Consider the following 26,657-nt stretch of genomic DNA (forward strand, 5'->3'; position numbering starts at 1 on the left):
AAAACACGGAAGTCTGAGTCTCAGTACATAACCGCCGGAACTAAATTTAATGACCTAAAGTTAAGACATAGTTGCAGCATCCATCCACTGTGCGCTTTTACTCAATCCCTTTTATTGGCCTCCGGCAACGTATGACAGTGGCATCAGAGACGCAGAACGGAGTTTACCATGCACTCTCTCAGGCTTGACTGACTGCATGACATACGAGATGAGGGCTGTTTTCTGGGGCGTTCTCCTCGCCTGTGTGGACTGGGGTCGGGGCCAGGAGAATCACACATTTGATGGAGACGTCCGCGACTTTGCCATTGGTGACCGCTCGGTATACGTCGTTACGGATGACCGACTCTACCAGCTGAACCATGATTTTACCAACGTTATAAAGAGGGACAATCCGAATGTAGTTTATCCTAACCAAGAAGCACCTCTTTCCAATGAAACGTATCTATTTAAGGTGAACATTTTACTGCCATTCATCGAAAACAAGACCTTGATCATCTGTGGAACCACAAAATGCGGTTACTGTGAAATACTGGATCTCAACGAAATCTCCAACTCTGTGTATTCGGAGGATATTGAAATGGGTTCATTGGACCCTGGAGATTCAACCATTGGCTTTATTGTTGATGTCGGTACGAACTCCTACATTATGACTGGAAGGTTGCAGAGCCGTGTGCATAACGGGTGTGCCAATTCAGATGAATTGCTTGTCCTACGGAATGCACTAGAAGGACAGAATGGGGGAATCTTTTCTGAAACAGGTGAGGATGCGACTCCGTATATTGACGCCAGACAAAAGGAGAAGATTCAGTTTGTGGACGGCTTTCAGAGTAATTCACACATCTACGTGTTCTTGAACGTTCCCAAAGAGCGTCAAGTTCGACTTATTTGGTTCAAGAGCGAGAACAATAAAGTAAGTACTTTGAGCTCCCTCAAAAGTGCGACACTCAAATGCTGTGGAAACATGGAGCGCCGGGAGCTCCTGTCTTCCTCTGTGATTCAAGGGCCTGGTGGGCTCCATGGGCAGGTGCTCTGGGCAGGTGTGTTCACGGCTGGTAACACAAGCGACCCCATCAACACCATGCTGGCCATCTACAACATCAGCTCTACAGGGCCTCATCTCGAAAACGATAAACCAGACTTCTGCTATAAAGACTGTGCAATGGTTGGTGAGATGATAATGATTTTATGTATGGTTAATAACCAACACCATAGCAAAGACACTATCATTATCGTTACCCTAGTTTCTTAGCAAGTGTGTTGAGATCGTCTGTAACACTGATATGTATGCTGTTCCAGTCATCGACAAAGGGTACCACCTTGAACCTGCAGCCAGAGGCAGTGGTGTTTCAATACAGCTCCATGACATCAGTGTTGGCAGTGAGACACAACTCCTGGCTGGTGTTCTTCATCGGGACAGGAGACGGACAACTCATCAAGGTCTGTGGAACAGTTATGAGAACTCTTAACACACACACACACACACACACACACACACACTGGCCTCATAACACCCCTCTCATGTCATTAATTCTCCCTTGAACACACAGATACTCATACAACAGAATTACAGCATTCTTTTTTTTTTAGCAAACGTGGTTCACATGAGGGAATTTGATGTCTAAAGTAGCCTGATGAAACCCCACAGTAACTTTATTAGGCACAATAGTCTCCTTTATGCAGTGTTGTCCCTGGAAAGCTTTAATAATCCAGCCAAATCCCCTGCATGTTTCTAACAGAAATATCACAGCCATGCAGTACACTCTAACAAGCCAGACAGGGGATTGGTCACCACTACACATCAGTGATTGTTAGTCTATCATGTATCATCATCATCATCAAATTCATACTCTTGTTGACAGAGAGAAATGTGTGTGGCCAACTGATATCTACAACTGCAGTATAGCTGATTTCCTAGGGCCATGTTATGTATTGTGGTTTGTTAGTGTTCTGTGTCAATCTACAGAGAGATGTTAAAGTGTCACTCTCGGTCCCATGTCAGCTTGCTGTAGACAAGGCCTACAAACCTGCCTGTCCCAGAGTGCTCTACAAGTCAGATGACGACCGCCGTGTGTTTCCCAAGATGCACCTGGATCCAGTGGACCGCAAACATGTGTACATGGCACTGAGGAACCAGGTAAGTTCCACTGTACACAGAGATACATATTATACAGTACAACCATTCTGAAATAGAACCCAGGACATAATATTATGTGTTTGTTGTAGATGATACGTGTGCCTGTGGCTCAGTGCAGTGAACACAAGAGTCTGAAGGACTGTTGGTCTGCTCAGGACCCCTTCTGTGGCTGGTGTGAGTCAAGGTCAGTCACAAGAACCACAACTACACACTTCTACAACTTACACTATATAGAGATTTCTTTATTATGTCACTTATTTTCTTTTCTGAAATGTACTTTTGAATTCTTGTTGTGAAGATAAACAGTGGCAGTCATTTCAATGTAATTCAATGAGGACAGTTGTCTGGTTTGTCTGTGTTAATGACATACCTCGGCCCAGGTTTTTTCATACCATATGATCTTGATTTTTTTTAAATCAGAGTGGTAGAACAAAGGGCATTTCCTCTATCACCCACAGCTTCTTAAAATAAACGTGGCACTATAGATGAAACTTCCTGTGAATATACACTGCCGTTAAAAAGTTTGGGGCCACTTAGATATGTCCTTGTTTTTGAAAGAAAAGCACATTTTTTGTCCATTAAAATAACATCAAATTGATCAGAAATACAGTAGACATTGTTAATGTTGTAAATGACTAATGTAGCTGGAATATCTACATAGCCTTACAGAGGCCCATTATCAGCAACCATCACTCCTGTGTTCCAATGGCACGTTGTGTTAGCTAATCCAAGTTTATCATTTTAAAAGGCTAATTGATCATTAGAAAACCCTTTTGCAATTATGTTAGCACAGCTGAAAACTGTTGTTCTGATTAAAGAAGGAATAAAAATGGCCTTCTTTAGACTAGTTGAGTATCTGGAGCTACATCATTTGTGGATTTGATTACAGGCACAAAATGGCCAGAAACAAAGGACTTTCTTCTGAAACTCGTCAGTCTATTCTTGTTCTGAGAAATGAAGGCTATTCCATGTGAGAAATTGACAAGAAACTGAAGATCTCGTACAACGCTGTGTACTACTCCCTTCACAGAACAGCGCAAACTGGCTCTAACCAGAATAGAAAGAGGAGTGGGAGGCCCCGGTGCACAACTGAGCAAGAGGACAAGTACATTAGAGTGTCTAGTTTGAGAAACAAGTCCTCAACTGGCAGCTTCATTAAATAGTACCTGCAAAACACCAGTCTCAACGTTAACAGTGAAGAGGCCACTCCGGGATGCTGGCCTTCTAGGCAGAGCTCCTCTGTCCAGTGTCTGTGTTCTTTTGCCCATCTTAATTTTCTTTGCAACTCTGCCTAGAAGGCCAGCATCCCTTTGAGTCGCCTCTTCATTGTTGACGTTGAGACTGGTGTTTTTTGTTAAAAAAAAACAGCCTTTTCCAGCTACAATAATTATTTACAACATTAACAATGTCTACACTGTATTTCTGATCAATTTTATGTTATTTTAATGGACAACAGTTTTTGCTTTTAAACAATGACATTTCTAAATGACTCCAAACTTTTGAACGGTAGTGTACTTCTATGTCCTGTTTATGTGTGTCACCCTAAACCTGCTCACCCTGACCCCTCTATGTGATGTGTTCTAGATGTTCGTTTCAGGATGACTGCCTTCAGCCTTCAGCCTGGATCGCCATCTCTGAGGACTCCCAACAACAGAACATAGTCTCTTACCAGGTGGAGAAGAGCAGCAGTGGAGAGAAGATCACACTCACTGTCAAGGTCCACCTGACTCTGAATGGGACAGGAAGTCTCACCTTTGCCTGTAACTTCCTCAATAGAAGTGGTCATATGTGTGACAGGACAAGCCCCGCTCCAGCTTTTCCTCGATGCTCCTGCCTGTTCTCCAGCGACCAGCTTCCTGCTGGAGGTAACCTTTCACCTTCTAACTCTCCTGTAGATTTTTCATTGACAAAACGGAGCATCTTGCTTAGAGATTGTTTCCCTGTGTTCTTCCACATAGGTTTGAATGTCACAGTGAAGATAAGAGTGGGGAAGCAGAACCTTGCTGAGAAACTGATGCTCACTAACTGTTTAGACATCACTGGACCACCTACCTCTGCCCTGTCAGTCAGAAATCCCAGATCTGTCATGCTACGCCTCAGCACCTTGATTATAGCTATGTTTGAACCTACTTGTTTAGACCTACTTCAAAATGTACTATAATGACATCTTTTAAATTATATGTTGGGCAGATTGTGTTACACACTTGCCTTTCTGTATGTTGTAGATCTGTTAGTACACATTTTGCTTGAGTAACAGATGGTACACATGTTTATGATTAAACTCACTGTACTATTCTTATTCCTATCTCTGTGTCTCTCAGGTGTTCTCAGTGCATGACAGCTGGATGTAGCTGGAGTAATGATGCCTGCTCATGGACACCCAGGTCTGCCAACTCAGACCCCATACAGGTATGACACACACACACACACACACACACCTTCTTTGAGGGTGTTCATCTCGCAACTTCTTCACCCATGTGTGTTCCTGTATCTTGTTCATCAACCGTCTCTCACTTCCTTCCCCAGGACGTGTGCAGACTCAGCCAGTCAGGATTGAACTACTCTGTAAGTCCATCCTGCTGATCACAGCCTTTTCCTCTTCATCAGAATCTCTCAGTGGATCTTATGTCCCTTATAGGGAAGTTTGATCTCAGAACCAGGAACTAAGTTTGTATGTATGTGGGGGGGGGTTTTGTGCGCGAGTGTGCGTGTGTGTCTGCATGTGACACAGAGTGGACTTGAAGTGGTCTGAGATTTTCCTGGTGACAGTCATTTTATGCAAACTACCTATCAAATAGCTTAGGACATCTGTTATGTGACAAGGACAAAGCTTTGTTGTATATGGTCACTACAACCCATACACTACCAAAAACAATATGTGTTCACACGTGTGTCGTAAGCTACATACTGTACATACATACATACATACATACATACCAGTAACTTATTTCAACAGCTAAACAGTATTAACATCTGAAATCTAATAACCCCGAAAGATACATTATAGTGTCTGTATTTGAGATGTTTTAATGGGGTTACTTTGTTATCACGCTCCTCACAGTCTGAATGAAATTTGAATTAGATGTGATGAATATAGCTGTGTGTGTTTGGTGGTGAAGGAAGTGTTTTTTTCCTTATAGGGTTTGGTGTTTGTTAAAGTGTCATAAAGTTCCTTTGGCCTTTTCAAACCTCACTCTCTCGCTCTCGAAAGCTAAGATTGAGGACAAAATGAAGACACTCAAATGGATGTCTACCAATATACTATATTCAGTTAGACAGAGCAATATTCATAGATCTGGGCATCTTTTGTAGATTCGCATCCTACATTTAGATCACTCGTAAAATAGAGATTTTATCTCAACCAGATGGATCAAAAAGGTTATATATAGTAAGAAGATGTTTGAGAATAGAGCCTTTGTCTCTGAGTCAAGTCATCATACCTCTTACAGTGGGGATCATGGATCACATGACTGTGCCCCAGGGCAGTAGTAGTAGATTTCAAACCATCCATCATAATTACATACAGTGAGCTCCAAAAGTATTGAGACAGTGACACATTTGATGTTGTTTTGGCTCAGTACTTTGGATTTGAAACGATACAATGACTATGAAGTTCAAGTGCAGACTGTCAGCTTTAATTTGAGGGTATTTTCATCCATATCGGGTGAACCATTTAGAAATTACAGCACTTTTTGTACGTAGTCCCCCCATTTTAGGGGACCAAAAGTATTGGGACAAATTCACTTATGTGTATTAAAGTTGTCAAAAGTTTAGTATTTTGGTCCCATATTTGTTTTGGTTAAGTTTCAGATATTTTTTTTGCCCAATTGAAATTAATGGTAAATAATGTATTGTGTAGTTTTGGAGTCACTTTTTGTAAATAAGAATAGAATATGTTTCTAAACACTTCTACATTAATGTGGATGCTACTGTGGTTACAGATAATACTGAATGAATCGTGAATAATGATGAGTGAGAAAGTTACAGATGCACAAATATCCTACCCCCAAGACATACTAACCTTTCACCATTACAATAAAAGGGGAGGTTAGCATTTTATATCATACCCCCAAGACATACTAACCTTTCACCATTACAATAAAAGGGGAGGTTAGCATTTTTTCGGGGTGGGGGAGTATGATATTTATGCCTCTAACTTTGTCACTCATCATTATTTACCAAAACTAAAGAGCAAGCCTGCGGCCACAAACACATATTTAGTTTCACTTGTCTTTATCAGAAATATTGTCTGTGTCTGTCTCTCTGTGTGTTTGTTAGGAGCCAGTGATCTTTTCCATAGTGCCCAGTGTTCTGTCCTTCCATGGGAGAAACCATGCCTTGATGAATGGAGAGAACCTGGATCATGTGACCAAGGTTCGCATCCAAGGGCACATGAACTGCAGTCTCAAGGAGTGAGTCAAAATGGACAATCTGTTGAATATGATTTGTTTTCTAATGATGCAAACATCATTTTTTGAGATAAATAAAACGTGGATTATTTAAATCAATGCTTTTAAACAATGATTTAGATGTTTTTTTCACTGGTGCTCACTTCATTCATGAAAACCCAATGCCTTATCACTGTGTTTTGGTAAAGTGTGTCTCTAACCTGTGTAGTGTGTGTATCACATGGTCAGGTCTCCAGTGTGGAACCACACTGGGTCCAGTCTGACGTTCCACATCCCCGGTGGAGACAAAGGTTCTGTCAGTGTGTGTGCCGTGCTGCCAGATGGTCGCTGTCTGGGCAAGGCCACTGTCACCTATGGGTCCTCACCATCCTGCACTGGGCTAATACCAAGCTCTACCTGGGCTAGGTAAAAACACACAAACACATACACTTAGGTACGCACATATGATCAGAATTGTTATATATACACACACACACACACACACACACACACGCTATACAGTGGTTAAGAAACATGCCTGTAACTCGTTTCCACATATGGCTACTGGCCATGGTGTTGTCTGATGGGAAAAGAAAGTGAGCCGCTTCCCAGAAGTTGCTTCATATAACAGTGTTTTAATAGATGTTTCATTTCCCTCTTTCTCTCAGCTGCTCAGCACTGGCTTCCCTTTTTGCTTTTGGTAGCTCTCTAAAGCAGATTCTTCATGCTTGGTTAGCTAGTTTTACTTAATTTATTCTGTGAAATGCTTTGTTTTGTGTTACAACTTTTTTTTCTTTCTCTGGCTTATTTAAATAATGCTGATGGGACATGACTACAATTCCCATCAGCACGCTAGGTGTGACCAATAACCCTCCTCTGATTGGATGATTTCGTATGTGTCCTGCAGTGGGAAGAGGAAGATCAAGGTCCAAGGGTTCCATCTGGAGTTTGTGGAGGGGGTTGTTCATGACCACACCCCTCAGACCATCCATACCAACTACAGCTCTGAGGTAGGCATCTTAACAGACTGATTTCATTGATTTCTTGACTAAGTGTCATGTCTTCACCCACTCTCACATAACCAGTCAGTCACCTAATATGAACATGCACACTGCCACACCTCACCAAACGTTCACCTTCACACAACACAGAAATCAGTCATGGGGGCCTCAATATCTGAGGTATTCTAATTCATGTTGTTGGTGTTTTTAGAGTCTGTGGTACCACACACCTCTCTTTGAACACATCAACCAGGCAGTCACCTCCACTGTGTCTCTGAGAGTGGCCAATCAGACACTGGCCTGCTCATCACAGCTCACCTATCATCCCGACCCAGAATTCACCAGCTACACCGCAATCAAGACAGGAAATGACCTGCGTGTCACCATTGAGGTATACACACATGCACATGCATGGAGGCATGGATACACACACATATGTACGTTGGTAGCACACTCTCTCTCTCTCTCTCTCTTTCTCATTCATTCATACACTCACATTCCATTTCTATTTTTATTTCAGAAAAGGGCTGACAAGTTGAACATCACCACAGAAGAGATCTTAGTGTTTGGTGTTCAGGAGGAGAACCAGGATGTAGAGTGTGTCATGGACACCATCGAGACGAGCAACGAGACTGACTCTGTCATCTGTGAGATAAAGAACACTCACAACGCTAACATCAATTCACTGAGGGTAAACCTCTTACTCAGATAAATCCAAAAAGGTTGTGAGTTGCTCTTGGAAACTCAGAATCAGAACTGTCCTTGGAAATAGTATTTTACAGTCAACACGCATTATGATGGGTTTGTTTTTCAGATAAGAGTTGGTAACTTCACCAAAACACTTTTACCAAAACAAGCTGCACCTTCACTGCTAATCATCCTTGTGCTTATACCCATCATCATTGTGGTCATTGTGGGTAAGTATTCACCTTCACCTTCATCAACTATGTTTTGACTTCGTGTCTCATGACAGACTGTACATGTCCAATCAAGTAGCTGGCACACAAGATTTGGTTCTGGGTTCTGAAATTAGGTCTGACCTGGTTTGGTTGAATAGGTTTAGGTATGGTGGTGTGTGTGTGTGAATAAAGCTCTTGTCCTGTCCTGTCCTGACCAGGTGCGGTGTGGTATTCCTACAATAAACAGAGGAAAATGGCGGCACAAATGAACAAGCAGCTGGAACTGCTGGAATGTGACATCAGAAATGACATCAGACAAGGTCAGTCGTCGTGGTCACCCCGACCTTGATTTATATTCTTTAAATCGCACGCAGATAGGCACACACACACTCATACTCACTGATGCACCAAATTGGCATCATAAATGGATTTAACAGAGTAAAGGCCCATGACTACCACCCACATACAATTAACACGTAGAGTTCATACGGTACAGTTACACCAAAAATAAACACCTTTACTTACCCTTCTGTTCTCTAGGATTTGTGGATATGCAGACGGAAAAGTGTGATTTAATTGAGAACGTTGGAGCCATCCCTTTCTTGGACTACAAGCACTTTGCTTCCAGGATCTTCTTCCCTGACGTACGTAGGAGCAGAACACAGAACAGAGTCGATGCAGTATACATAATACGGTCTGCTTTAAAATAAGAAATGTATTAAATGGACAGATAGGTTGTGTTTTAATGTTCATAGTTTGTCCTATTGTTTCTATTAGGGTGGACCTGTGATGACCTCCTGTATCAAAGACATTGGCCAGGTGAGATTTGATTTGAACCGTATGGGAAATCTGCTCTTCTGATTGCCATAACATTACTTTATCAATGACTGGAAGGGAAACAGAGGATGTAATAGATTTCCATAAGTAGCTAACATCTGTCCTGTGGTCAGGACGCGGTGAAGGTGCAGCCAGACAAGAGCTGTCAGGCCCTGTCCAGACTGATCCGGGATCAGGTGTTCCTCACCTCCTTCGTCCACGCTCTGGAGGAGCAGAAGAACTTCAACGTCAAGGAGAAGTGAGTCAGTGAGGACAGGACAGGACACAGTTTAGACCAAGTGTCACTTAGCTGGTTTGGGTATAGGATATACGACAGATAAGGTTAAGGTACTGTATATAGTACAGTAGAAATGGTTTAGGTGTCATTTAAGTCATTATGGATGAGCAGGTTGGTGTGTATAGCAGGTAATAGAGATGTCATAAGTCTGATGTTTGTTGTGTCCTACAAGGTGTGCGGTGGCCTCCCTGCTGACCGTGTCCCTCCACGGTGACCTGCCCTACCTGACCCAGGTGATGGAGGAACTACTCAGGGCTCTGATGGATCAGCCCAGTAACTCCCAGCCCAAACTCATGCTGCGACGCACCGAGTCCATCGTAGAGAAGCTGCTCACCAACTGGATGTCCATCTGTCTCTACGGCTTCCTCAGGGTCAGTCAGTCTGCCTCTACGGCTTCCTCGGGGTCAGTCCGTCTGCCTCTACGGCTTCCTCGGGGTCAGTCCGTCTGCCTCAACGGCTTCCTCGGGGTCCGTCCGTCTGCCTCAACGGCTTCCTCGGGGTCCGTCCGTCTGCCTCTACGGCTTCCTCGGGGTCCGTCCGTCTACCTCTACGGCTTCCTCGGGGTCCGTCCGTCTGCCTCTACGGCTTCCTCGGGGTCCGTCCGTCTGCCTCTACGGCTTCCTCGGGGTCCGTCCGTCTGCCTCTACGGCTTCCTCGGGGTCCGTCCGTCTGCCTCTACGGCTTCCTCGGGGTCCGTCCGTCTGCCTCTACGGCTTCCTCGGGGTCCGTCCGTCTGCCTCTACGGCTTCCTCGGGGTCCGTCCGTCTATCTATATCAGTCTATATTTATTATTTTCTTGCTACTTCTATCAAAGCCTTATTCATTCATATTGTATGTATTTATTACCCTCCATGTCATTATGTTTAGCTCACAGTACATTTTTTATTTTTCTCTCATACATTTCCACGTGTGTTTGAGTGTCTATGTAAATGAGTGTCTGTTTTTGTAACTTTTCAAATGAGTGCATGTTAATGAGTCCATACCTAATTGAATACCGGTTTGGGTGTGTTTAACTGAGCTGTGTGTGTGTGTGTGTGTGTGTGTGTGTGTTGTGTCCTAACAGGAGAGCGTGGGCCAGCCCCTTTTCCTGCTGGTGTGTGCTCTGACCCAGCAGATGTCTAAAGGCCCAGTGGACTCAGTCACAGAAAAGGCTCTTTACACACTTAACGAAGACTGGTTACTGTGGCAGGCTCAGGACTTCAGCCCAATGGTACACACACACACACACACACACACACACACGGCATACTGCCACACAAACATACACAACACACACACACACACACACAGCACACTGCCACGAACACACCCTTCCTGGATCTAGGGCAAGGCGAGAGGTAGTTGGCAGTTCCTCCTTTATGTTTTGTTTGTTACCAGAAAATGTGTGGTTAGGGGAGCTAGTCTGCTAGTTGTGGTTAGGGGAGCTAGTGATGTTACCCTCACAAAGATCCTCACATGCGATGTTGACAGGGAAACTATTGCTGTTTTAGGAAGCTATTAGTAGATATGGCCTCCGCTTTCGCACATTTCTCAGTTTGTCTCTCAGAAGTGAAAGATTTTAAATGAAAGGAACGAGTCTAGAAGTAAATGGATCAGAGCCAAAATGGACCCAGACTCTAGTCTTTATAAGCATAGGTTGAGCCATATGGTAATCCTGCTGAGACAGTTGCTCAGTGGTTTCTAATACCAGAGAAATGTTATCCCTGTAGTGTATAGGTTTTATTGTATGAAGTCTATCAAGTGATATACACAGACATGTGGCTTTATAAAAATGTAGCTAGTTGTATGTTTTCCCTGACCCAACTAGAAAGATAGTGGGAAAGGTTAGCTTCAGTGGTTAGCCACACTGATGAATAGATCTTATCTCACGTTTAATTTTATAACCCAAACCTCATGTAAGTAGCCTACATCATGATGTATGTGTGTCTGTTGACCCCCTCCACCACCCCAGAGGCTACAGGTGCTGTTTGCTGTGGGAACAGACGGAGAGGTCAGTGAGCCTCTTGAGGTCAATGCTCTGGACTGTGACACGGTGGAGCAGGTCAAGGAGAAGATTCTCCTGGCCTTCAAGACCAAGTTTGGCTTCCCCTACAACACCCCTCTCCAACAGATGCACATCGGTCAGTTTCCATACCTCATGTGTCCGAGACATTAGGAGAGAATGCAAGAGTGAAGAGTGCTAGCGGGAATTATGACTCTAAAAGCATGTGTACCTCAAATGAAACATCTTGATCGATCATACATTCTTTCAAAGGAATGGCTTTCAAATGTTCATTAGAATGACTTCTCTCTCTCTGTTTCTTGAACTCTGCAGAGTATGAGAAGAATGGAAGGTTTGTCCCACTGAAGGAGGTGGATGCCAGCTCAGAGGTTCTAGGAGAAGTGACCATGCTCAACACACTCAAGCACTACAAGGTTAGAGAACACTACCAAGATTCCTGATACAGGAAATAAGCCTAATCTCATGTTCAATATTCCTCTCCATATCTCAAATCACCGTCTATGACAGAGAATATATATATTTTTTTTACATGTAGTTGAAGGCCTAAATTAAAAAAAAATGCAGATTAAAGGTCCAATCACTGGCAGCTGTAGTATTACTCAATGGCTAATGCCTGGATTCCATCAGTACTACTGAAGAGCTGCGCGATTGGAATTTAAAGGCAACGTTCCGTGTCTGCGGAGACTGCATTCACTGTAAACCCTGCATATGTCGGCTCAATAGGAAAATACCTTTCCATTTCAATCGTGCTATAACGCGGATTCAATCTAGTCCTGAGTAGTTGTAATAACTAGACGGATTGGGTTGTCAAATTGTTGCTTAATGTCGCCAAACCACATGCACAAATTTGTCAGGTATCTTATAAGTAGAGGGTCCCACTAGACCAGAACACCCTTGACATTGAATCAGAGTACTAAGTACAGTGTACTGCTCTGCTGCTCTCATTCTGCAGCCTGCTTTTCAAGGATAATAACAAACAGTATTAGCTCCATTCAAGTGTAACCCTCTCACCAGGCTCGAATATGACTCTCACAATATTAACTTATGCAGAGTATCTCAGCAGCATGGGATGTTAGGTGAGAAGGACATCTCCAATAAGAATTCCTATTGTAAACTATCTAGGGTTATGACAATAGGGTATTAACTTCAGAATAAATGATTATAGGTTTCTGTTATTGAATCAGGATAAACCATCCCATGCATTAAATTAAATTGAAACAATCAATGACTCCACCATGGCAATATACATAACGTTCCATATGTGTATTAAAACATTTTCAAACACAAATACATTTTCAGACACGTCAAAATAAATAAAAAATAATAAACCCCAATGAGTCAAGTTTCAAGTTTGCTTAAATAAACCGTTGGCGCTCGTTGGAGCTCAAAAGAATTATGACACCCAAAAATATCCTGAAGTACCTCACGTTGTGGTTACTCACTACTTGGTAGATATTCCCTCAGCGAAGTATGGCAGTTCCATGCAGGTTTCTTCACAAAGTCCAAGGCAAGCACAGCTACCCATGCAGACAGTACTCCTTAGCCGTAACCGATATCCCATAGGAACACGAACTCGTTAAGCTTCCCAAGCAATTATCTCCCGGTGTCACACGATGCTAGGCTAACCTCAAGGTTGGCAAATACCTCCACAACGAGACGATAGCTTCAGTCTTTACTAAGTTTTAACAAAATTATAACTCTTTTATAAAATAAAATGTGTATTTCCCTTCATGTCTTAGTAGGTATGGGTTTTGTTCTAGTTCTGTCGTCTTCTTTTATAATTTCTTTACCAACCGTCCTAAGGTAAAAACATCCATCCTCTCAACAACATCTTTTCCCTCTCTTTTTTCCAGGCCTCCCGTTAACCAGGTCAACTCCCATTGGCCACAACTTAACAAGCGACCTTATTGGTCAAAACTTAAACTTCAAAGTAAAACAAACTATTCACTTATACATTAAATAAATATTTCTTCAAAAGCATAATGCATTAACAACATTACAGTTTAGGAGCAATTCAATCATCTTTTAAATATATAACCAATTCATTATAACAAATAAACTCAATACCTGGTTCAAACAAGGGTATTACACAAGGCAGTCTGGCTGGTAGGACTGAGCTGCCTGTGTCACAAGGCTAAACCAGACCACAAATAGATTAGAACTCCTGTACTCTTTATTAGTCTCACTGTAGAACATTACTGTATTTTAGGTCTACCAGCTGGTTTAGAAGCTGGTAACTATCGACCCTCTAACTCGGTGTGTGTCTACAGGTACCAGATGGAGCGTCCATCAAAGTGCTCTCTAAGACCCATCCCAGTCTGAGTCCTCAGAGCAGCCTGAAAGGTAAGGGTGTCAACAGAGATTGCCATGCTACAGTACACCATGCCTCCATAGCTCCTAGAGATGTGGATCTTGTACACTTTGCCTCACACTGTATTAAACAGGAAATTAATGGTTGTGTGTGTGCGTGCGGGGAGGGGGGGTGCCTAGAGTACACTACACACAGAGTACACACGAACAGTATTCACACACACACAAGCGCATGCTCATAGTTAATGCTCATCACACTACCACACACGTGTGCACGGAGTAACTTTTGCGATTTGCTTTGTCAAAGTCCATCTTTTATTTATTGTATTTGTTTATTTAAACTTTTATTTTGGCAGGGTGGAGACCCATTGAGACCAAGGTCTCTTTTACAAGGGAGCCCTGCGTGCAAACAATTACTCAATCAAGGCAGCATGGGCCCATAAGAAATACACAAAGAAACATACAAATAAAAAAATAACATTCAACAAAACAAACATTCCTCAGTAAAGTTGAGTTTAAAGTAGACATGTTTTGCTCCACATTTACCCTCCCCATCTTTGTAATATTGTTATATGGCAGATGTGAAGCACAAGTGATATGCAAAACCACTTAACTGTGTCAGCTTATATAAAACACTAACAGAAACCAGGAAGCTATTTAGTACAATTGTCTGGTATTGAGTCATCCATGGTGACCTGTTGTTGTGTATTTGTCACAGACGATCAGAACTACTCCACAAAGTACTTCCATCTGGTAAGTGCCAACATCACCTCTGAATTTGATGTCACTGATTTGCGTTTGATATGATTGATTAATGGTGCTCTTTGACCCCAGATTGACCCTGACATTGACCAGGACCAAAAGAAGAACCCGGAGAGGAAGAAGCTGAAACTGAAGGAAGTGTACCTCACCAAGCTGCTCTCCACCAAGGCAAGAAAACTCACTGTTAACTTACATCCTGGCCTGTCAAACCAACCCCTTTCAACCTGCCACTGTGCTCTGATAAATGGTTAACTGAAAGATGGAAATCTAGACTCTTCAGTTACGTGAGATCCAGCATACATAGTGACTGTGTAACAGTTCCCTTCCCTTTTCTCATTTCCCTTATGAACATTGCTTTAAAAAAAACATGGATAGGTACTAAAGTGGCTTGCTTAGAGCTGTCAGTGCGGTTTCAGTGTAAGGGACATTATATATGACCATATGCCCTCCACTTCCTCCTTTCTCAGGTGGCTGTGCATTCGTTTGTGGAAAACCTGTTCAGAACGATCTGGGGAACCCCTAACCTCAAAACCCCGCCTGCCATCAAGTACTTCTTTGACTTCCTGGACGCCCAGGGAGAGAGCAAGAGGATCAGTGACCCGGATGTACTGCACATCTGGAAAACCAACAGGTATGTGTTCATCTGGGTCATATGGATGTGTCACTGCAACCTTAAAGGTCCTTAATGATGTCACCATTGTCCTTGATTCTAAGCAATGTTGTGATGCTATTTTTATTGACGTGGCCATGGCTTTTGATACGGTAGATTCTTGTGGGCCGCTAATGAGTATTGGTGTCTCTGAGGGGTCTTTGGCCTGATTTGCTAACTTCCTCTCAAAGAGTGCAGAGTATAAAGCCAGAAAATCTGCTGTCTCAGCCACTGCCTGTCACCAAGGGAGTACCCCAAGGCTCAATCCTAGGCCCCACGCTCTTCTCAATTTACATCAACAACATAGCTCAGGCAGTAGGAAGCTCTCTCATCCATTTATATGCAGATGATACTGTCTTATACTCAGCTGGCCCCTCCCTGTATTTAGTGTTAAATACTCTACAACAAAGATATCTTAGTGTCTGACAAGCTTTCTCTACCCTTAACCTTGTTCTTAACACCTTCAAAACAAAGGTCATGTGGTTTGGTAAGAAGAATGCCCCTCTCCCCACAGGTGTGATTACTACCTCTGAGGGTTTAGAGCTTGAGGTAGTCACCTCATACAAGTACTTAGGAGTATGGCTAGACGGTACACTGTCCTTCTCTCAGCACATATCAAAGCTGCAGGCTAAAGTTAAATCTAGACTTGGTTTCCTCTATCGTAATCGCTCCTCTTTCACTCCAGCTGCCAAACTAACCCTGATACAGATGACCATCCTACCCATGCTAGATTACGGATACATAATTTATAGATCGGCAGGTGAGGGTGCTCTTGAGCGGCTAGATGTTCCCTACCATTCGGCCATCAGATTTGCCACCAATGCTACTTTATAGGACACATCACTGCACTCTATACTCTTCTGTAAACTGGTCATCTCTGTATACCCGTCGCTAGACCCACTGGTTGATGCTTATTTATAAAACCCTCTTAGGCCTCACTCCCCCTTATCTGAGATATCTACTGCAGCCCTCATCCTCCACATACAACACCCGTTCTGCCAGTCACATTCTGTTAAAGGAACCCAAAGCACACACATCCCTGGGTTGCTCGTCTTTTCAGTTCACTGCAGCTAGCGACTGGAACGAGCTGCAACAAACACTCAAACTGGACAGTTTTATCTCAATCTCTTTATTCAAAGACTCAATCATGGACACTCTTACTGACAGCTGTGGCTGCTTTGCGTGATGTATTGTTGTCTCTACCTTCTTGCACTTTGTGTTGCTACCATGATGTGTTGTCATGTGTTGCTGCCTTGCTATGTTGTTGTCTTAGGTCTTTCTTTATGTAGATTTGTGTTGTCTCTCTTGTCGTGATGTGTGTGTTGTCCTATATTTTTTATTTGTAATCACAGCCCTCGTCCCCGCAGGAGGCCTTTTGCCTTTTGGTAGGCCGTCATTGTAAATAAGAATTTGTTCTTAACTGACTTGCCTAGTTAAATGAAGGTTTAATAAAATACAAATACTCATTAGATCACAATGTAGCAAAACATTTTGCAATGGAAAGCGAATATGAGCATTTTATTTTTATGAGCATTAAGTTCAAGTAGTCCCTCCATTTTTCAGTGTTTTCTTCCGTTTCGTGCCTAATGAATATGACCCTGATGGTACACCTGTTTGAGTTTGTTTATAGTAGAATCCATCTTTCTTAATGTCTTTCCTCATGTCCAATCAATGTGTTGTATTTACTCACTCATACTCAATCCACTGCTCACTGTATTGGGATAGTGATGGAATGTTTGACTGGCCCTCTGTCCTGCTCCTTCCTAGCCTGCCCCTGCGGTTCTGGGTGAACATCCTGAAGAACCCCCAGTTTGTGTTCGACATGGAGAAGACCCCGCCTCTGGACGGATGTCTGTCTGTCATTGCCCAGGCCTTCATGGACTCCTTCTCCCTGGCTGAGAAACAGTTGGGCAAGGTGGGGCCAGGACAGAGACATTACAGAATATAATGACTAACACACCTCATCTCTTGTGCTTTTGTGTGCGTTTCTGCTATTCTCAATGTCAAATATGCAAAAAGAGTTGGTGGTTCACACAACTTTCAATGTAAAATATACTAGGAGCCATGTAACAGACAAAGGTTGGTGGTTCAAATCTCGTCACTTGCGCGTTTGTGTACGTTTCCACAAGCCTCAATGTAATTTATTCAAAGATGCGAAAATGCGAAGTTAAATTCCTGCTTTGAACCTGAGATGTTTTAGGTTCAAAGTTAATTTCTTGTGTTTTTGTGTACGTTTACACAATTCTCTATGTCAAAAATACAAAGAGCCGGGTAAATAATGTGAAGGAGACAGTGGTCCAATGGTTAAATCCCTGCCTAGCAGCCAAGCGGTTGTAGGTTCAAGCCTAAATTCTTGTATGTTTCTGCAGCTGTCAATGTCAAATATACAAAGAGAAGTGTAATAAATGTTAAGGAGTTTGTGACTCTGGTGAAAGAATCTAGCCCCCTAAGGACAGGGATGTAGGTTTGAACCTAGGTGCCGGCTACTGGGCGTGGTTGCCTACTGAGGACTCTGCTGGTCAGTGAGTCAAGACCATTAGTGAATAGTGCTTTTCGAGGTAGTTTCGATTCGATTATCAGTTTTCGATTTCAAATATATTATTTAAACATGAAATGCTATATGTGGGTTGAATGCTGTAACACAGAATAAAACAATGATTAAAAGTCCCATGATGATAGTGACTGCCCCTTACTGCTTATCACTTATTAACCATCATTTATTCACAATATTTCAGTTGTTTAATACATTTGATGACTTCATTATTTCATTCGAAGTCATCATCTCATCTCTATAGAGTTGCTGCCTATGCGGTCTGACAAAATCACTATTTTAGTAGTTCTTCAAAGTAAATAAGGCATACTTTTTTGACTGCTGAATACCAACTATCAATCACTTAGATCATGTATTTTCAGGTAGCGTCTTGTCTCCAATGTTCCCTCTCAACTGATCCACTTAGATAATGTATTTTCAGGTAGAGATACCTCAAGCGTCTTGTCTCCAATGTTCCCTCTAAACTGCACAAGCTAGGCCCGCACCTCCTCCAGGCCTGCCACACAGAAGAAATGTCAGGCCGCGCAGAGACGCAAGAGATTGAACTTCACTGAGTTCACCCCATTAGTTTGCACTATATAGATCAATGTTTTTCTGTGATTGAATCAACATTATATCAGCCCCTTTTCAATGCAACGAAACAAATCAAACTTTGCAAGATTTGAGGCTGTGATTGTGTTGTAGGAATTCTATTGGTGGGTAGCCCACTAGGGGTCTTTCAATCACCTGCTAGTGAATGAACGTGCTTTTCAGATCAGTTCAGAGCTGCTCATGTGAACATTTGTTGATATTCTTTGCTAGTTAGCGAGTTATTACCCTAGTTATAGATAAGTATAGGTCAGCAATGGGGAGGTACTGCTTCCTACAAGAGCACAAAACTTGTGGGCTACATTTCAAGCCATCTTTGAAAAGCCAGTCAGGTAAAAAGCTTGTCTTAATTAAAGGGGCAGTGTTGTATTTTGAGACAGGCTTGAATATGCAAATAAGACAATAGTCAGAGGGGTAGCCTACATTCTAATTCTCTGTATGTTAATAATACATTTTATTTTGCGAAGATGTTTCTTGCAACATACAACACAATACAATTTACAGTCACCTATTTGGTCCAATAGGGTTACAGACCAAGTAAAAAATCATTAATGTCAAGCCCTTCATAATGTAAAATAATGTTTAAAAAAAATCTCATGCAATGTAGGCCTGCATTGAACACCAGATATTAGGATACTGTAGGCTATATCATAGAAATCAAAAGCTATTTCCGTGTGAAAATGTTACGGGATTTGCTCCATTGGCTTTGTTGGTAGGCCTACATTATGCTCAAGTAGCCTATTGGCTATTGTCAAACTGTAAGGATATAGCCTCAGTGTTCACAAAAAAATGTGCATTGGAAGTTGCAAATAATACTCACAACTTTCAAGTTTCCACTCACAAGACCTAACATTTCAGTGACCCAAAGAATTTGAGGCAACATTGCTTATCTCTTCTCTCCCTTTCTGTGTTTGCCCTACACAGACAGGCCAAGTAGAAGCACAATGGATTATGGTCATTGTAGTTAATTACCATGTTTTTTTGCAGTATGTAGAATATTGGCTTGTTGGAAACTACAACTCCCTACTACATCGCAAAGTTCAGGCTTGATCTGATTTATCGCTAGAGAAACTGCGCATTGAGCTCACAGAAAATTCAAATTAACTTAACCGACGTCGATCCATTAGTTGTTTTAAAAAATGAAAAATAAATGTCAGTTAAACGCTCAGCACTAGCATCGATAGGTATAATGCCAGTAAGCTGCTTATGGATTTGACAGCTCTACCTTGAATCGTGCCCATAGATGTAAAACAAAATGCAAGCCACATACTTGGTCTCATAACTTGCGGGCCTCTTAGAATACCTGGCATTGACAATGCTAGAAGCTCAAATGTAAGCACACCTATCACCTAGATTTGACATGACTCTTCTACCCTCTCTCTGTTCCAGCATGACCCAACCAATAAGCTGCTCTATGCCAAAGATATCTCCCAGTACAAGCAGGAAGTAAGGGCTTACTACAAGCAGGTCAGGGACCAGCCACCAATCAGCAGCTCTGAGTTCAAGGAGTTCCTGCATGAGGAGTCAAAGGTACCTCCCATCTAGTGGTTCAGTTTATTAAATAATTAATTTTGATATTGTGCTTTAAGGACATGAAATGTATATTTCTTTCTTTAGAAACATGAAAACGAATTCAATGAATCTGCTGCCCTCTGGGAGCTCAACAAATACATGCAGCGGTACTTTAATGAGGTAAACTGTCTCACCACCCGAGATCTCCCCTTAATTGGCATTCATGATTTTTCCCATAACCTTCACACTTCCCCTGCACTGTCTAATCACTTCAACCAGGACTAAACATCTTGAAATAGCTGTTGTTCAGGCCAACTTGACATGATCACTGTGTAACTGTAAAGCTGACTGGAACAAAGCCTAGGTCTTGGGAAATGAGAACTGCAGTCAAGGCAGAGCATAAAACACAGCTTATACACTTCTCTGTGTGGTGGGGGTCAGGCTGTTTTCAGTTCCTCATTTTGTAATGATCTATGGACTGTTTTGAGCTCCACAATGGCAGCTGGCCATACCTATGCCAAATATTTAGTTTAAATTTGCCTAGATTGTGTGGAATGATAATCCCCCATTGTGGCTTATTGCGACTGGCTGAGGTCTTAAATTTATGGACACAAACTGGCCTTTTATTTTTTTTGCCCACTTGTGAAAACAATTGGATGCGTTTGGTGTTTCCTTGGCAGATTAAACTGAAGCTGGATCAGAACGGCGCCCCCGTGGAGTTGAAGGAGCAACTGCAGCATGTGAAGAGCCTGTTTGACAGCCTCAAGAGCTGTTCCTGGAACTGAGCTCACTCCCTCCCTTTCGACATGCTGAATGCCAGAAAGCTGCTCCAAGTACCGATGCCCACCCCGCTTTGTGATTCAAAGACAGAATATGTCAGGAGACTACATAGGGATTTACAACTCAAGAAAAAAAAAGGGGGGGGGGAAATAAAAATAGGGAGGCTTTTCAGATTACTGGGATGAACCAAATGATTGCAGGAATTAGCAGGTCACATTCCAACCAGACATTTACCCAGAAGCAGGGAATATACTCTTATTCTGAAGCTGGGACTTTTGTTTCCTCAACCGAAACTGAAAGACTAAAGAGTTCAGCGGTTCTAGTGGCTCACAACACCAAAAAATATGTACACAACCTCAGTAAAGCATAAACATTTATTTGTATGAATTGCAAATACAAAAACACATACATCTTGAAATAACATTACAAAAAAGTTGTATAAATGTTGTGCAAGTCACAGCTCTTTAGAGCCATGAAACCAACCATTAACACAAATGCCTTTGGGACTATCACGCTTTTAAAGTTTCAGAGTGATGGCCTTAGTGTAAACATTTGATACAAATCTCACAACAGTCAATTAAAACTCTGAGGAAGTCATTGGTTGGCCATTGAAATCAGGCATCAACAGCAAAGGCATGGAAGGACTAGAGTACCGTTACTCACCAAGGAATGTAAACATTGAATCCATGTAGTTCTCTTTTCATTTGACATCTTTTGTGCCAATAAAATCAAACTTTTTCACAAAATATTTGAGATCTCACTGATTAAATTAGAATATTACCAAACATCACTTTTAGGGAGTAATAAATCCTACGGTGAAGGTCATGCTCACTCTCAGAGAGGAGAGGTCAGAGTTCAGGGAGCGAGTCGCGCAGGCCAGAGCCCCTGTTCCTGTCCATGGGAGGCCCCAGTTCCTCCATCTGCTGCTGCTGAGTACAGGCTAACTCCTCCAGCCTCCGACGCAGCAGTGATAACTCTCTCTGGTGCTGCTCCTCCTGAGAGAGAGCGAGAGAGAGAGAGAGAGCGAGGGGTGGGGAGAAAGAGGATGAGAAGGGACAGAAAGGGATGGAGGAGTGACCTCTACCATGTTGCTAACACCTATCAAATCAAAGTTTATTTGTCACGTACACAGATGTAACTGCAGGTTCAGCGAAATGCTTGTGTTTCTAGCTCTAACTGTGCAGTAATACACACACAATCCAGAAAAATTGCCAAAAATAAGCCATGACTAAAAGTATACATAGTGTTTTACTCACTTTGTTTAAACATTAAAGTGACCAGTGTTAAATGATTATGCTTGACCCGAAAATGTGTTCGGAATCGCCGTATGGATGGTGTGACGAAATTGCGGAGCCCCCAGTGGGCAGATTGAGCTCCGTACCACATCGCCGTGCGCCTTGCAAATGTTGTAACAATGCAGAGGGCTCCGTATAGCTCCGCATTGACATGATTGGTTGACGGTAGGTGAGGGCGGGAGGTCCTGTATTAACAAACTCACTTCCTTGACAACTTCCTTCACAACAGCTCTGTACAGCAAAACATTAATGCCCTGACTTCTGCAGAGGCCATATCACCGAAATGCTGCATGGCCAACGCAGCACCTTTAAGGTGCAGGGTAGAGTACTGGGCGGAGGCCGGCTAGCGATAGTGACTGAGCTTCAGGGCAGGGTACTGGGCGGAGGCTGGCTAGCGATAGTGACTGAGCTTCAGGGCAGGGTACTGGGCGGAGGCCGGCTAGCGATAGTGACTGAGCTTCAGGGCAGGGTACTGGGCGGAGGCCGGCTAGCGATAGTGACTGAGCTTCAGGGCAGGGTACTGGGCGGAGGCCGGCTAGCGATAGTGACTGAGCTTCAGGGCAGGGTACTGGGCGGAGGCCGGCTAGCGATAGTGACTGAGCTTCAGGGCAGGGTACTGGGCGGAGGCCGGCTAGCGATAGTGACTGAGCTTCAGGGCAGGGTACTGGGCGGAGGCCAGCTAGTGATTGCTATTTAACAGTCTGATGCCCTGGAGACAGAAGCTGTTTCTCAGTCGCTCTGTCCCAGCTTTGATGCACCTGTACCATCTCCACCTTCTAGATGTTACAAGGGTGAGCAGGCCATGGCTCTGGTGGCTGAGGTCCATGACCTTCTTGGCCTTCCTGTGACTGGGTACTGGAGATGTCCTGGAGGGCAGGCAGTGTGCCCCCGGTGATGCTTTGGGCTGACTGCGCCACCCTTGCGGACGGTGCGATTGCCGTACCAGGCAGTGAAACAGCCTGACAGGATGCTCTCACCTAGCTAGGACCAGACCCCCCCCCTACCCCTGTCCACACAATCTTATCCATCATGATCTGAAAGTAAAACTGATCCTAGATCTGTACTCCTACTCCAAGACTCTTTATGGAGACTGTCCCTGATCTGTGAACACCAGTGATGAGGTATATGAGAAGGTACCCAGCTTCAGTGTACTCACATGAAGACTAGGCCCGTCAGACCCGGGTACGAGGACAGGGCCAAGTCCTGTGCCGGTGGTGGAGGTCATGAGGGCGGGGCCTGTGGCAGAGGTCACCTGGTTGCCCAATAGGAGGCGTCGGAACTCGCTGTGTCGGCGCTGCAGCTCCTTCAGTCGTCTGTTAAGGAGGGCATGCTCCTCGGTGTAGGAAGGACGCCTGGGGAGGAATACACACACACTGGTCTTAAAACACACACAGTCATTAACATACACTAAGAAAATATACATACTTCTTGGCTGAGCTGGTCTGTAGCTCCAGCTCTGCCATCTTAGCCTCCAGTAGCTGGATCCTGTCCTGGTATCTCTTCTCCTTGTTCTCTGTCATGTTTTTCCTCTGCGACAGAGAGACATCAGAAAAAGAGGTCAGAGGAGCAAAGGAGGAAGGGAAGAGAGGTAAAGATGGCGGTGAAAGGAAGATAGAAGAGGAGGATGGGGGGGGGCAGGTACCTTTTTCTGTGCCAGCGCGGCCCTCTGAAGTTTCTCCTTGGCCTGGCCGTACTTCTCCTGCAGCTCTGCATCCCTCTCCTGCAGTTTGTGTTTCTCACCTAACCACTCCACACGACGCTCCTCCACCAATCTGCAGAGAAAGGGAAGAGAACAAAGAAATAGGAGAGAGGGAGAAAGAGGAAGGTTAGAATAGAAACCACTTGATGGTTCCAACAGTATCATTTCTAACAGTTCCATTCCTCCTCATAGCATATCTATACAGTATACAGACCACAGTATAAAGGCGATGCAGTGTACCTCTCGGCTTCGTGTTGGGTCCTCTCAGCTTGTGAGCGGGCGCTCCTCAGGTCCTCCCGGGCCCTCTCCAGGGTGTCCCTCAGACGCTGGTTGGACTCCAGAAGCTCAGCCTCGGAGTGGGACAACGTCCCCAGCTGCACCCCCAGCTCCTGGTTCTGCTGTGAGAGGGAGGGACAGATACGTGGTCAACTCAATGTTGTTTGGACATTTACATCAGCCAATCAATGTTGAAAGGGCAATACAAACTGAATGTCAGTCAGGCGCTGAGCCTAAGGCAGCTTTAGTACCCGTCTCAGATCAGCATTATCTGTCTTCTGTCTCTCCAGTTCCTCCAGCTGAGAGCCCTGCTGCTGCAGTTTAGTCCTGACACACGCAACACACACCGGGTCATTAACACACACACACACACACACACACACACACACACACACGTGAAATATATTAGTAATGCACACTATGCACGGGTAAAGCAACACCCCTCTTACTAACCTGAGGATCTGCAATTCCTTACGGACAGACTCCTCCCCCAGCTGGGCGCCACGGAGACGCTCCTCCCACTCCTCTTTCTGGGTTTGGCCAGCAGCATCCTGTAGCGCCCTCTGCTGCTCCAGCTCAGCCAGACGATCCTCCAGCACCAACCTGAACACACACACACACACACATTATATACACACGCACACCAGTGGAGGCTGCCGGGGGGAGGACTGCTCATAAAATGGCTGGCATCAAACGAAGGGAAACCATGTGTTTTATACCATTCCAATAATTCCGCACCAGCCATTACCACGAGCCCACCCTCCCCTATTAAGGTGACACACATTATATACACACACGATCGATGTACACAATTTCAACAAAGTCATCTGAGACCGTGTGTATGTGAGACCGTGTGTATGTGAGAGAGAGATGGATCCTAACTTCTCCTCGTGCACGGTGGCTGTTTTATGGAACTCCTCCTCGCGAGCAGCCTGCACCCGCCGGACGAGTTCCCTCTCCCTCTCAGCCAGCACCTCCTTCTGTCTCTCCACCGTCCCCTTCAACACCTCCACATCAGACTGCATACCTGACAGACAGCCAGAGAACAAAGGAAGGAAGGGAGAGAGAGAGAAAGTTGAAGGAGATGAAAGGAGACAGGAAGGAAAGAGTTAAGTTTGCAGACTAAAATGAGTGATGTACAGTGATGTATGATCAAAACACAGAGGTTATTTGCCGAGTTACCTTCCATTTGGCCCTGTAGTGTGTCTCTCTCCCTCTCCACCTCCCCTCTCGACCTGGCACACTCCAGCTTCACATTGGCCACCTCCAGCTTGTGAGAGTGCTTCATGCTCTCCACCTGAGAGAAACAGAGAGACTAGCATGAGCAGACAGCAACCTATTGACATAAGTGTTTATGGCGGGGACTGTAAGTCGCTCTGGATAAGAGCATCCGCTATGAGTAACAGCTGATGATCTTTGGGGTTAGAGGTTAAGGATCACATAGGTACTTACCTGGCTGGTGAGAGTGTTGACCTCTCTCTCAGCCTTGTGTAGTCTGCCGGTCAGCTGGGTGTTCTGCTCATGACTCAGCTGCAACTCGCTCCCCAGACGCTCCAGCTGCAGGCGCAGTGACTGCCTCTCTGCCTGAGAAACAATCAAATTATTCATTACTCCAGAAATCAAAAACAAGCACACACAGTAAAGTCATTCTACCCAAGTTTGGACTTACTCCATCAACAGATTTATTTCATCATCTAGCTTAAGTTTCATAGTGACAATAACAGTTCAAAAAAATGGACTGACAGAACACAAGTTTCTTACCTCCAGTAACTTGGCTGCAGCCTGGGATTCTGCGAATTGGCGGACCTGGATGCGCTGCACGTTCTCGGCTTGCTGGCCAGAGTTGTCCCTCTGGGCCCGGAGCTCAGCCACCTCAGCCTCCAGGCCCTTCAGACGCAGGTGGAGCTGGGCCTTCTCTCTCAGCAGAGACTCGACGCGTTTACCGTCTCTAGACGGGTCTGTGCCCTGATACTGGGCCATCAGCTCCTCTCTGTCCCGTTCCAGCCGTGATACCTGAACACACACACACACACACAACATACATACACGCAAAAGAATGTAGACACCCCTTCAAATTAGTGCATTCGGCTGTTTCAGCCACACCAGTTGCTGACAGGTGTATAAAATCGAGCACACAGCCATGCAATCTCCATAGACAAATATTGGCAGTAAATTGGGCTTACTGAAGAGCTCAGTGACTTTCAACGTGGCACCGTCATAGGGTGCCACCTTTCCAACAAGTCAGTTCGTCAAATTTCTGCCCTGCTAGAGCTGCCCCGGTCAACCGTAAGTGCTGTTATTGTGAAGTGGAAACGTCTAGAATGAACAACAGCTCAGTCGCAAAGTGGTAGGTCACTCAAGTTAGAAGAAAAAGAAACGCACACCTATTTAGGAGAGGTGCTGGCTAGCGGAGTAGAAAACGTGAAAATAAGGGAGAGCCGCACACTCTAGGAGCTCAGATGCAAAAATGTAATATCCAACGTTTCGACAGCCAAGCTGTCTTCATCAGGGTATGATCACAAACACTGCGAGATGACTCGTTTATATAGTGTCAAAAGACACACAGGTGTATGTAATCATGGCCAAGTGTGGCCTAATATCATTGGTTAATTCTCAAATATAAAAATGGCATACAAAGAACAGCATACAAAAAAACCAGATGGATATCATACAATCATAGATTAATTTTAGACTACA

General features: G+C 44.0%; 2 protein-coding genes across 5 annotated transcripts in view; one reads left to right on the forward strand and one right to left on the reverse strand.

Moving 5' to 3' along the window:
* On the forward strand, positions 1 to 21,436 carry LOC115198821 (plexin-C1). 3 transcript variants are annotated; one of them, XM_029761132.1, is made up of 30 exons: positions 1 to 1,162; positions 1,297 to 1,437; positions 2,000 to 2,134; positions 2,224 to 2,318; positions 3,719 to 3,999; positions 4,093 to 4,195; positions 4,456 to 4,543; positions 4,661 to 4,699; positions 6,413 to 6,546; positions 6,772 to 6,948; positions 7,430 to 7,532; positions 7,735 to 7,914; positions 8,044 to 8,214; positions 8,338 to 8,440; positions 8,641 to 8,742; positions 8,963 to 9,066; positions 9,200 to 9,241; positions 9,373 to 9,497; positions 9,709 to 9,907; positions 10,600 to 10,746; positions 11,488 to 11,656; positions 11,851 to 11,951; positions 13,809 to 13,881; positions 14,567 to 14,601; positions 14,683 to 14,778; positions 15,078 to 15,241; positions 17,027 to 17,174; positions 19,788 to 19,928; positions 20,016 to 20,090; positions 20,591 to 21,436. In XM_029761132.1, the coding sequence occupies exons 1-30, from the start codon at positions 197 to 199 to the stop codon at positions 20,693 to 20,695; spliced, it is 4,542 nt and encodes a 1,513-aa protein (XP_029616992.1). In that variant the 5' UTR covers positions 1 to 196; the 3' UTR covers positions 20,696 to 21,436. The 3 variants fall into 3 exon arrangements, with proteins under 3 accessions (XP_029616992.1, XP_029616993.1, XP_029616994.1); XM_029761133.1 differs by having other exon boundaries at positions 9,385 to 9,497; XM_029761134.1 differs by having other exon boundaries at positions 9,391 to 9,497.
* The window catches only part of LOC115198822 (centrosomal protein of 83 kDa), a 10,057-nt gene continuing 4,450 nt past the window's right edge, over positions 21,051 to 26,657 (reverse strand). For both annotated transcript variants that reach the window (XM_029761136.1, XM_029761137.1), the window contains exons 6-16: positions 25,722 to 25,973; positions 25,413 to 25,544; positions 25,143 to 25,257; positions 24,843 to 24,987; positions 24,414 to 24,563; positions 24,212 to 24,287; positions 23,925 to 24,082; positions 23,628 to 23,757; positions 23,411 to 23,514; positions 23,142 to 23,337; positions 21,051 to 21,685 (exon numbers count right to left, since the gene is read on the reverse strand). In XM_029761136.1, coding sequence (XP_029616996.1) covers positions 21,539 to 21,685; positions 23,142 to 23,337; positions 23,411 to 23,514; positions 23,628 to 23,757; positions 23,925 to 24,082; positions 24,212 to 24,287; positions 24,414 to 24,563; positions 24,843 to 24,987; positions 25,143 to 25,257; positions 25,413 to 25,544; positions 25,722 to 25,973 — 1,605 coding nt within the window. In that variant the 3' untranslated portion in view covers positions 21,051 to 21,538. The remainder of the gene's footprint in view (positions 21,686 to 23,141; positions 23,338 to 23,410; positions 23,515 to 23,627; positions 23,758 to 23,924; positions 24,083 to 24,211; positions 24,288 to 24,413; positions 24,564 to 24,842; positions 24,988 to 25,142; positions 25,258 to 25,412; positions 25,545 to 25,721; positions 25,974 to 26,657) is intronic.

Source organism: Salmo trutta, chromosome 8 (genome assembly GCF_901001165.1).
Source record: "Salmo trutta chromosome 8, fSalTru1.1, whole genome shotgun sequence".
NCBI classification, from domain to species: Eukaryota; Metazoa; Chordata; class Actinopteri; order Salmoniformes; family Salmonidae; genus Salmo; species Salmo trutta.